General features: G+C 44.7%; 1 protein-coding gene across 1 annotated transcript in view; it reads left to right on the plus strand.

Moving 5' to 3' along the window:
- Window positions 1-11813, plus strand: part of LOC125455504 (nesprin-2) — a 367488-nt gene that overhangs the window by 38177 nt on the left and 317498 nt on the right. Inside the window, exons 5-12 of the mRNA XM_059648913.1 lie at window positions 1967-2047; window positions 2144-2236; window positions 4711-4883; window positions 5189-5385; window positions 6143-6237; window positions 9017-9193; window positions 9580-9714; window positions 10828-10971. Of these exons, the coding sequence (XP_059504896.1) occupies window positions 1967-2047; window positions 2144-2236; window positions 4711-4883; window positions 5189-5385; window positions 6143-6237; window positions 9017-9193; window positions 9580-9714; window positions 10828-10971 (1095 nt within the window). The remainder of the gene's footprint in view (window positions 1-1966; window positions 2048-2143; window positions 2237-4710; window positions 4884-5188; window positions 5386-6142; window positions 6238-9016; window positions 9194-9579; window positions 9715-10827; window positions 10972-11813) is intronic.

The raw sequence follows: 11813 nt of genomic DNA on the forward strand, positions 1-11813 counted from the left end.
CTCCAGGCGCTTCCACTGATTTGCAAAGACACAGTGTCTGGTTCACTTACAAAGGTTTCTGATGTATTGTCAAAAGTCACAGCTTACAGCAACTACTGAAAAAAAAAGATGAACTTGTTTTCTTCAGGTTTAAGATAGCTTTTAACTGCAGAGAACAGAGACGGCTCCTCTGCTCTTGGAAATCAAATCACTGCTCCCTATCTCATTCAATTGCACAGTTATTGGCAGCAAAAGGCTTTGTCATGCATAACTGGTCACTAATCAGCATCTTGTTGCCACCCAGGCCCTTGGATCCAGTTCGTCTGCAACCACTTCACCTACTGCTTCTCAAACAGCTGTTTCCACAATGTTCGCTGCTACTCGCCAATCACTTGCTTTTCAAAATCTTTAAAAGAATGTTTTGAAACAGTTGCTTATGTGATAACTGATGTCGGCCGATGAATACAGAGGCAATGGGACTGAATGCGACTTAAGGCGTGGGGAGCAATGATTTGACTGGCTTCGAGTTTATGAGCAATAGAATGTGGAGACCTGCCAGAAGTGTATTGGAATAGCCAAGTAGAGAGGTCAAGGGGGCATGAATGAGGGCCTGAGTCGTGGATAGGCCAAGACACAGGTGAAGTCAGCTGATGTCACTGAGGTGGAAATGGGTGGTCTTCATGATGACAGCAGTATTGGGCAGAAGCTCATCTCAGGACTAAATGCAACACCAAGGTTATAAACATTATCAGAATGTTGCCCAGGAGAGGGATGGATTTTTGTAAAGGATCATTTGTAAGGGAATGGATTTTGGAACAGGGAGTGTAACTTGAGTTTCAGCCTTTCTAGTATTTAATTTGAGGGAATTCTTGCTGATCCGGTCCTCGATGTCAGATAAGCCATCCGATAATTTGCAGACAGTAGAGGAATGAAGAGAGGCAGTGATGGGTAGAGCTGGGGTGTCCTCAATTTACACGTGTAACTGAGAAATAGGAGCGGTCATAGTGAGGTAATGGTGCAGGAGTAGGAATAGAATCCCCTCCAGCTAAGATTAGATGATAACAGTGCCATCAGGTGAGAGTGGTGTAAGCTTTTGGGAGTTTGTGTCCAAAGTTACCCAATATAATCAGCGTCATATTCATAAGGAATTTTCGGGCAGTTTGTTAAGTTTGTTGAGAAGCGGCTGTTTAGAGTGAACTCAAAAAATAAACATGAAGTACCAACGTGTAGATCTCACTAAAGTTATAAAGGCAACATTCTGCTCTCTCAGTGAGCTGTCAGCTGGCCCACCTTCCATCTGTAGAAGACAACTCCGTGAAGAAAACTGACCACGACAAGGACCACCTGATAAAGAATCTCCTCTGACCCTGGGCATTTGTTGATACGTCCTTTTTCACACTTTATGCTAAATTAGTCACCTGTTCAAATCCTTTTAGTCAATGGATGGGGGAGAGCAACTCATGATGACCATTGTCCTGTTGTACACCTTCACCTGAAAGCTGACATTGTCATGTTTCTGAGATAAAAGCTTTTACTTTTTCACCTCCTGTTCTGACAAGAGGGTACACCTGGCACCATGTGGTTCCTTGTGGCCAGCTCAATAGAACATTGTGACCTTGTGATCCTGGTGTTTCTAGTGACTTTGTGAAGAGGTTTTGGAGAAGGATGGAGTAGTCACTGTGTCCAAGGCTTGAGGGAGCTCAAGGAGGGCAGGGAGGGAGAGTATACCTTTCACACAGTCACACAGGGCGCCACTTTTAATTTACAATGAGATTAATTTTAATGAGATCTCCTTCATTGCTGTGCTGGGAGCAGAACCACAATTCAAAAATTGTCCTTAAACAGTTGGGAATTGAGTTTGGCGGCACACTGAAAGCGGGGAGTCTAGTGGGAAAGCTGAGATGATCGGAGGCTGGTGAAGGATTGGCGACGGAGATATTGTTCACTGTGATGTGCGGTAACACATGTCTGATTTGTGTCCCTGTAGGTACGTGAGAGAACTCAGTCCAATCCTATTCACTGGAGGAGCAACATCACAACTGCTCTCAATTTTTTAAGGAGTAAATCGGTCAGTTACCTCATTTTCCTTTTGCTTGATGTGTTAAGGTATTTGCTTTTTGCCAGAACTACTAGTCAGTAACTGCTGTTTCCTTTGATATTTCAGGTAAAGTTGGTGAACATTAATGTTCCAGACATTGTGAATGGGAAACCTACCATCATCTTGGGGCTGATTTGGTCCCTTATAGTATATTTCCAGGTGTGTATTTTACTGGATTCGTGGGAGTTAAGACTGTCTTTCTCTGTTGGTGCCACTTTGGGAGATGGTGGTGTAGTAGGAATGTCACTGCGCTAATAACCCAGATCTGAGGTTAATCGCAAAATCATTATAGAATCATAGAACCCCGACATTGTGGAAACAGGTCATTCGGCCTATCAAGTCCATTCTGCCCCACCGAAGAGCATCCCACCCAGACCCATTCCCCTATTCCTGTCTAACCCACCTAACCTAAACATTACTGAGCAGTATGGACAACTTAGCATGATCAGTCCACACGAACCTGCACACCTTTGGACTGTGAGGACGTGGGTTCAAATCCCATTGTGACATCTCATTTAAATACAATTTATTGATCTGGAATAGAAAACAGAAACAGTGATGGCAAATGCAAAAATCTCATTGTTTTTAAAAGCCGACCTAATGCACCAATGTTCCTCAGATAGTCCCTGTACTGTAACCACTAGGGTATCTCAGCCCTCTAAAGGAACACCCTGGCACAAAGAAGAAACCCACTATATTCTCCTCACACTCGCTCCCTGAAGCCAGCAACTCCAAAATCCCAATGCAGTGGAGATTTTCTGCAACCTCACAGGTGAGCTATGACCCTGCCAGAAACCAAAGAACAAAAAACATAGAAAAATACATCACAGGAACAGGTGCTTCACCCCTCCAATCCAGATCCTCTATCCAAACCTATCGCCTATTTTCCAAGGTTCTGTATCCCTCTGCTCCCATCCCATTCATGTATCTGTCCAGATAGATCTTAAAAGATACTATTGTGTCTGCCTCTACCACCTCCGCTGGCAACATGTTCCAGGCACCCACCACCCTCTGCGTAAAGAACTTTACACACATATCTCCCTTAAACTTTCCACTCTCACCTTGAAATCGTCACCCTAATAACTGAGCCCCCCACTATGGGAAAAAGCTTCTTGCTATCCACCCTGTCTATACCTCTCATGATTTTGTAGACCTCAATCACGTCCCCCCTCAACATAGAACATAGAACATAGAACATAGAACATAGAACATTACAGCACAGTACAGGCCCTTTGGCCCTCGATGTTGTGCCGATCTGTCATACCTATCTCAAGCCCATCTAACCTACACTATTCCATGTACGTCCATATGCTTGTCCAATGACGACTTAAATGTACCTAAAGTTGGCGAATCTACTACCGTTGCAGGCAAAGCATTCCATTCCCTTACTACTCTCTGAGTAAAGAAAAAACCTCTGACATCTGTCCTATATCTTTCACCCCTCAATTTAAAGCTATGCCCCCCTGTGCTCGCCATCACCATCCTAGGAAAAAGGTTCTCCCTATCCACCCTATCTAACCCTCTGATTATTTTATATGTTTCAATTAAGTCACCTCTCAACCTTCTTCTCTCTAATGAAAACAGCCTCAAGTCCCTCAGCCTTTCCTCGTAAGACCTTCCCTCCATACCAGGCAACATCCTAGTAAATCTCCTCTGCACCCTTTCCAAAGCTTCCACATCCTTCTTATAATGCGGTGACCAGAACTGTACACAATACTCCAAGTGCGGCCGCACCAGAGTTTTGTACAGCTTCACCATAGCCTCTTGTTTCCGGAACTCGATCCCTCTATTAATAAAAGCTAAAATACTGTATGCCTTCTTAACAGCCCTGTCAACCTGGGTGGCAACTTTCAAGGATCTGTGTACATGGACACCGAGATCTCTCTGGGCAATTAGGGATGGGCAATAAATGCTGCCTGGCCAGTGACACCCTCATCCTGAGAATGAATAAAGGAGAAAGAAATTTGAAAAATCACACACTGATTCCCTGACTTGGGCCTTGCCTGGTAGGTAAGCACCCTGTGACTCTCCAGCTCACCTGAATGAGGAATCAGCACAGGTCCTCAGTGCTTACTGTCCTACAAACAGGACCAAGGAGGAATTCCACACAAACCCTGGCAAGGGGCAGAGACCAGCTGACCATCAGAAAGAGAGAGGTGGGGAGGGATGGGCAATAAATGCTGCCTGGCCAGCAATGCCCTCATCTTGTGAATGAATAAAGAAAATAAAACAAAGAAGTGATATTTCACTGGGGTTGACTGTTTGTAAAGGATATTACTTGGAATATGGCCCGTCTTCATTTTTGTTGCTTAGGTTAACTTTTTCCAAATTGTCTTTTACAGCTTTGAATTTACTTTCTGTGCAATAGCCTTTGATGTTCTTTGTTAAAAATAAATTTTTAGCCTCAGGTGAAAATGATCACCATGGTAACCAAATTGCAAAAATAAAACATATGGTCTGTCAATCCAGGTCCAACTCCGCAAGCTGAATTCCAATTGGCTGACGATATAGCAATGTCACCTTTAGCCTCTTCCAATTGGAGTCGTCTGGTTTTTGATTCATTTGCCAATTGGAACAGTTTTTTCTGTGCACTGTTTCCAAGACTTTCCTGATTTTGTTATTTTTCTTAACAGGTTGAGAAACTTACTAGTGGTCTCGCATCGAGGCAGAGCCTTGTGGAGCCTTCACCTGCTTTGAATTCCTCACCGGCAGCATTATCCCCGCAGAGAGGGGAAGCGCCGATCCATTTAGGAAAGAAAATGTCAGCAAGAACATCTTTACTGCAGTGGGTTCAGGAAAAAACAGAGTAAGGAGCTCAGGGTTAAATATTGTTGTTCAATCCCCACATGGAGTTATATGGAGGAATGCCATTCGCCCCTCATACCTGTACTGAGCCTTTGCAAAAGTTATTGATTTAGTCCCATTCCCCAATCCCATCCTGAAGATGTGTAATACCCAAAATGTTGACTGCTCCTTTCCTCCAGATGCTGCCTGGCTTGCTGTGTTCTACCAGCCTCCTGTTCGCCTACTTGTTTCTCTCCAACCTTGTAAATATTCCCCTTTCAAATATATAGTGTATTTGATACAAAATTGGCTGATGCTCTGTTTCAGGGCCCTGGGATTCACTGTCCAAGATTTCAGCTCCAGTTGGAGAAATGGCTTGGCTTTTGTTGCCATTATTAATGCTCTCCGACCTGGCCTGCTGGATCTGCAGGAACTCAAGCAGAGGCCGGACATGGAGAATCTGGAAATGGCGTTCAAAGTTGCAGAACAGGAGCTGAAAATCCCCAGGCTACTGGAAGCAAAGGGTGAGAACGGTCAGATCGAGGAATCAGGGCAAACTGCTGTGAGGCAGGGAGGAAAAGAAGGAACGAAGAGAGGAAACTGGTTAGGTTTTGGGCTAGTTACACATAGAATAATGGAAAGCCAAGACTGGAATTTAATCAAGGGTTTGGAAGGTTATAAATAGAATACTAGATAGCCATGAGTGTGTTCTGTACACTGAGGTAAACGAGAGGTTCGGGGGTTTATATAATTCAGAGTTTCAGGAGTTTATATTGATTTTATCTCATCAATTATTAGTACAATTGAAGTTTATTATGTTTATATAATTGCTGGGTTTGGAGGTTTGTACCATGAGGGACCTGGGTGAGGGTTTTGGGTTTTATATAATCACATGTTTCTTTAGTTTATCTGATCCAAAGCTGTAGGTTTATATAATCAAGGGGTTGACTATTTACAAGTTGAAGGGGTTGGACATTTATATGATGAGGGACTTGGGAGTTTATGAAATGAAGGGGTTTGGAAGTTTACATATTGAAGGGATTGAGAGTTTATATAAGGAAAGCATTTTGGGTTTGTGTAGTGAAGCATTTGGGGGTTTATATGACAGGTGGTTTGAGGTTTGTATAACAAAGATATTTGGGTTGATATAAAGAAGGAATTACGGGATTATATGATGAAGGGTTTTGTGGTTTATATAAGGAAGGTATTGTGGGTTTATAGAAGAAAAGATTTGGGTGTTAGTATAATTATTACTTTGACAGGGGTGTTTTCTTTCCTCAGATGTTGCCGTTAGCAATCCTGATGAGAAATCAATAATAACCTACATTTCACAATTCCTGCAGTATTCCAAGGAGCATGCAGAAGCCGAGGAAGCAGTGAGTCGCACAGAGTCTCCCTGTTTGGTAACCAGATAATCAATTTTCCCATTGTCTCCGCAATGGGTTTCAGATCCCGGTATTCCGACTGCACATCTCCAATTGTCTCCTTGGGCATTCTTGGTCTTTTTCCTGGTTTCCTGTCTTAGAGACAGCAGGTATATAAACTATGGCTCCAGAAATCCTGGACGCTGGTCCAGGAAAATGTGGAAGAATCTCATCAGGTCTTGGAGAGAGAAGCAGAGTTAATGTTTTGAGTTCAATATGGCTGTTCTTTGGAACATAGTCCCTAGCCAGGGAATCCAGAGCCTAGTGCCGGGAATCCAGAGTTGGGAGCGGGAATCCAGAAGGCTATACGTGCAGTAATCAAGAGGCCTGACCGAGCAGTGACATGAATGTCTCTGTCGGCTGGTCTTCAGGCTGAGTGTCTCCAGAATTCATGGGATGTGTGTCCCTTAGGCAGCACATTCCGGTTTGAAAATGGAAGCAAAAAGCTTGTAAATCTGATGCGTGAGCAGTTTTAGTCAATCATGCTCAAAGATCTGTAATCCCATTTGCTGCTCTTTCTCCTCAGAGTTGCAATTTGTCTTTACATACAAATAAAATTCCTGTTTGAAAGTTCATATTTAACCTGCTGCCATCACCTGCAGTCGCAAATAAGAACAGCTCACTGTTTATTTCCAACTCACCGCTAGTCCTTTGGCCAGTCACTTTAAATCTGGATCCTGTGGTCATAGAGAAATAAGCAGCAGGAGTAGAGCATTCCTGGCTGATCTTCTATCTCAATGGCACAATCCTGCTTCCTCTCTATATCCTTGACGCCTTCAAAATCTAAAATAAACTCTTCCATGAATATGTTTAAGAGTTAACCAATCCCTTGTCACTGGAAAGAGATTCTCGTCATTTACTTAAGCACTGCCTCTCCTGATTCCGGTCATTTTAATTAAGCTTTCTCTTGACTGTTCTTTGAAGATACGAACAGCACTCTGAAAATGTGGTTTGTAGAATTGGCAAAATAATGCAGCTGGACATTGAGCATAATCCTATTCATTTCGATACAGACCTCTTAAAATGATTTTTCACTGCGTGTGTGAGTGTGTGTCTCAAAATGTTACTGGATGTGTGTCTCTGTGATTGTGTCGTTGTGTGGGTGTGTGTGTGTGTCTGTCTGTGTGTATGTGTGTCTATATATGTATATGTGTATGTGTGTGTATGCGCTTGTGTACCAGTGTATGAGTGTGTATCTGCATGTGTATGTATGTCTGGGATTGTGCATGTGTGCATGTGTGCGTGTGTGTGTGTGCGTGTGTTTGTGTCTGTGCGTGCGTATGTGTGCGTGCGTGTCTGTGTGCGTGTGAGTGTGTCTCTGTATGTGTGTGAGTGTGTGTGTGTGCGTCTGTGTATGTGTGTGTGCACGCACATGTGTGTGCGCATGTGTGTGTCTGTATGTATGTGTATGTATGTGTGTGTGTGTCTGTGTGTGTGTGAGTGTGTGTCTGTATGTGTGCGCGCGCGCACGTGTGTGTGTGTCTGAGTGTGCATGTGTATGTGTGTGTGTATGTGTACGTGTGTGTGTGTCTGTGTGTGTATGTGTGTGTGTGTGTGTGTGTCTGTGTGTATGTACGTGTATGTGTGTGCCTGTGTGTGTCTGTGTGTGTGAGTGTTTGTGTGTGTGTGTGTGTGTGTGTGTGTGTGTGTGTGTGCGCGTGCACGTGTGTGTGTCTGAGTGTGCATGTGTATGTGTGTGTGTGTCTGTGTGTATGTGTATGTGTGCGTGAATGTGTATGTGTGTGTGTGTGTGTGTGTGTGTATGTGTGTGTGTGAGTGTGTCTGTGTGGGTGTGTGTGTGTGCGTGCGCGTGTGGGTGTCTGTGTGTATGTATGTGTATGTGGGTGTGCATGTGTATGTTTGTGTGTGTGTGTGTGTTTGTGTATGTGTATGTGTGTGTATATGTGTGTGTGTGTGTCTCTGTGTGTGTGTGTGTGTGTTTGTGTGTGCGCGTGTGTGTCTGTGCGCGTGTGTCTGCGTGCGTGTGTATGTGTATATGTGTATGTGTATGTGTGTGTGTCTGTGTCTGTGTGTGTGCGCGTGTGTATGTGTGCGCGCGTGTGTATGCGTGTGTATGTGTATATGTGTATGTGTGTGTGTGTGTGCACACTCGCGTGTGTGTCTGCGCGTGTGTGCATGTGTGTGTGTTTGTATGTGTATGTGTGTGTGAGTGTGTGTATGTGTGCGTGTCTGTGAGTGTGTGTGTCTGTGAGTGTGTGTGTGTGTGTGTGCGCGCGCATGTGTGTGTGTGCTTGTGCGTGTGTGTGTCTGTGCGTGTGTGTGCATGTGTTTGTGTGCTTGTGTGTCTGTGTGCGCGCGCATGTGTGTGTGTCTGTGTGGGTGTGCGTGCGCGTGTGTGTGCGTTTGTGTGTGCGTGTGTGCATGTATCTGTGTGTGTCTGTGTGTGTTTTTGTCTGTGTGTGTGTGTGTCTGTGTGCGTGTGTGTGTCTGTGTGTGCGTGTGTGTCTGTGAGTGTGTGTCTGTGTGTGTGTTTGTGTGTGAGTGTGTGTGTGTGTCTGTGTGTGTGTGTGAGTGTGAGTGTGTGAGAGTGTGTCTGTGTGTGTGTGAGTGTGTGTGTGTGTGTGAGTGTGTGTCTGTGTGTGTCTGTGTGTCTCTGTGTGTGTGTGTGTGTGTGTGTGTCTGTGTGTGTGTGTGTGTGTGTGTTTCTGTGAGTGTGTGTGTGTGAGATATTGAAGGAAGCAGTGTTTACGCCTCTCTCTCTCCGGCCCAGGTGGGCACTGAAGCACTAGGTGCCAAACCAGCCCAAGTGGATGAGGGCTCAGTGTCAGAAGCTGATGTCAAGAGGGACTTTGATGTATCGAGAAGACAGATCGAAGCGTGCATCGAGGGAGCCATGCAGTTTCTTAAGGACAGAGGCTCCCCACAGGAACTCATTGTGAAGCATCAGGTAGGCACTCACCTGCAGGTCTCCATGGGCCAGGGGCTGGGCCACGCGGTTCTGTTCTGACTCCATACGGCGATAAAGGATAACAGTTGGTGCTGAACATTCCGTCACTGAGGGGCTAAGTCGGGAGCACAGGTTTCAATCATTGTATTTCCTCACATGTAGAAGATTAAGAGGGTGATCGAATGAAGAGAAGCTGCTGCCCTTGGTAAGAGGGAGTCTACAGCAAGGGTAGTGACCCTTCAATATCGGGACAGGTTGTTTAGGGATGTCATTCGGAAACACCTCTTCACAGGAACGGCAGAGGAAATCGAGAACCTTCTCCCTTGAAAAGCTCTGGTGATGTAATGGAAGTAAACAGAGGCTCATTAATGTTATGTTCCTCACAGGAAACAATCAGGAGATTTGATTCTGGGATCTATGAACGTTTTCTTGAAGCAACAGATAAAATCAAAGTTATTTTAACTCCTGAGAAGAAGCGAATTGTTGACGAAATGCAGGCGGAGCTCTGCCAAAACTGGGAGGTGAGATAATTGCGGACGTGTGCCGATTTTGGGTCCCGTGTGGACCCAATAGCGTGGCTTGGCAACTCGGACTCAGGCCTTTACAACCCGCTGCTTCGAACAAAGGGCCTAATGATTATTGCCTGGACAGGAATAACTTGCCTTGTTATAGCGCCTTGGATAACCTCAGCATTTCCAAAGCTCATGACAGCCAATGAAGTGAAAATGTAGGAAATGCGACAGGTAATTTGTACAGAGTAGGATGTGTACGAGGGGCGATGAGATAATGAGCAGATATCCCTGCTCTCAGTTAAGGGTGAATAATGGCTTTTCTTGCAAAAAGCATACTGAAGCTTTTTCTGAATGGGTAGTGACAACTATCTCATGACAGCTTGCACCTCCAGCAGTGTAGCACTCCTTCAGTATTTCACTGGGAACATCAGCATCGACTCTGGGTCAGGTTCCAGGAAAGGGAATTGAACTTGCAAACTTCCAAAATGGAATCAAGACAGTGAGCCATTGAGCCACAGCTAACACCTGGAGGGAAGGTCACTCAGAATTAAAGGATGTGTCTGCAATAATATGAAGGCAAAATATGAGCCCAGTTTTCCTGGCACGATCATGGGAGCAACAATAAAAGTGAAGATCTTGCTTAGAAAGCATCCTTGGGGCGCTGCGCACTGTTCAGGATTCCACGTTATAAGAAGATACAGATGCACTGGAGACTATTCAAGTGAAGGTTCACAAAACCAGATCTAATCCAGTTATTAGGAGAGTCTCAGTAGGCTGGGGCTCCTTTCACTAGAAAAGAGGAGGCTGAGGAGGAATTTAAAATTGTTGCATGTTTGAGTGGAGTAGATGCACAGGAGGTGGTTTCATTGGGAGGGGAGAGAAAAGGTCCAGAAGTACAAGGTAATCAACAGTAAATTAGAGAAAGTGGGGCTTGTAACCGCTGGGATCGACTGCAATGAACAGTGAAGATGTATTTCAGGAGGAGCTGAAGAAGTCCCTGAGGGAGGAAGGGAGAGAAGGCTATGTTGATGCAGCTGATTGAAGGGGATGGGAGGAGGCTGATGGATTGGCCTGTTTAATGGGTAAAAGTGATAATGAGGGTGATTTTGATTTATTTTTCAGAAAGTGCGCTCATTGGTTGATTTACATCTGCATCAGATGAAGTCTGAGGTGGAGCAGAATAAATTCAATGTGGCCCATCAGGAGTGTGAAGCCCAGCTGGGAATGGTCAGCTCCCACCTACAGCCCTGTCTCGAAGCGCACCAGGTAATTGCATTCTCACCTGGGGACAGAGCTGCTCTGTGACAGCTGTGTGTTTCTGGACTGATGAATCCCAGCCTGACTGTTTTGGGATTGGGATTGCAATCCTACCGTGGCATAAGGTGACACTCAAATCCCACCAAAAATCTGGCAAAATGATGACCATGTGGCCACCACAGGCTGGAACTGGGAATCCAGATCCTGGAAGAGGCGTTCCAGAGGTTGGTGTTGAGAACCCAGAAGCTTGGTGTGCAGTAATTGGCTTAGCAGTGTCTCTGTCGGCTGGTCTTCAGGCTGAGTGTCTCCAGAATTCATGGGATGTGTGTCCCTTAGGCAGCACATTCCGGTTTGAAAATGGAAGCAAATAGCTTGTAAATCTGATGCGTGAGCAGTTTTAGTCAATCATACTCAAAGATCTGTAATCCCATTCGCTGCTCTTTCTCCTCAGAGTTGCAATTTGTCTTTACATACATATAAAATTCCTGTTTGAAAGTTCATATTTAACCTGCTGCCATCACCTGCAGTCGCAAATAAGAACAGCTCACTGTTTATTTCCAACTCACCACTAGTCCTTTGGCCAGTCACTTTAAATCTGGGACCTGTGGTCATAGAGAAATAAGCAGCAGGAGTAGAGCATTCCTGGCTGATCTTCTATCTCAATGGCACAATCCTGCTTCCTCTCTATATCCTTGACGCCTTCAAAATCTAAAATAAACTCTTTCATGAATATGTTTAAGAGTTAACCAATCCCTTGTCACTGGAAAGAGATTCTCGTCATTTACTTAAGCACTGCCTCTCCTGATTCCGATCATTTTAATTAAGCTTTCTCTTGACTGTTCTTTGAAGAT

This window comes from Stegostoma tigrinum, chromosome 10 (genome assembly GCF_030684315.1).
Source record: "Stegostoma tigrinum isolate sSteTig4 chromosome 10, sSteTig4.hap1, whole genome shotgun sequence".
Classification (NCBI taxonomy): Eukaryota; Metazoa; Chordata; class Chondrichthyes; order Orectolobiformes; family Stegostomatidae; genus Stegostoma; species Stegostoma tigrinum.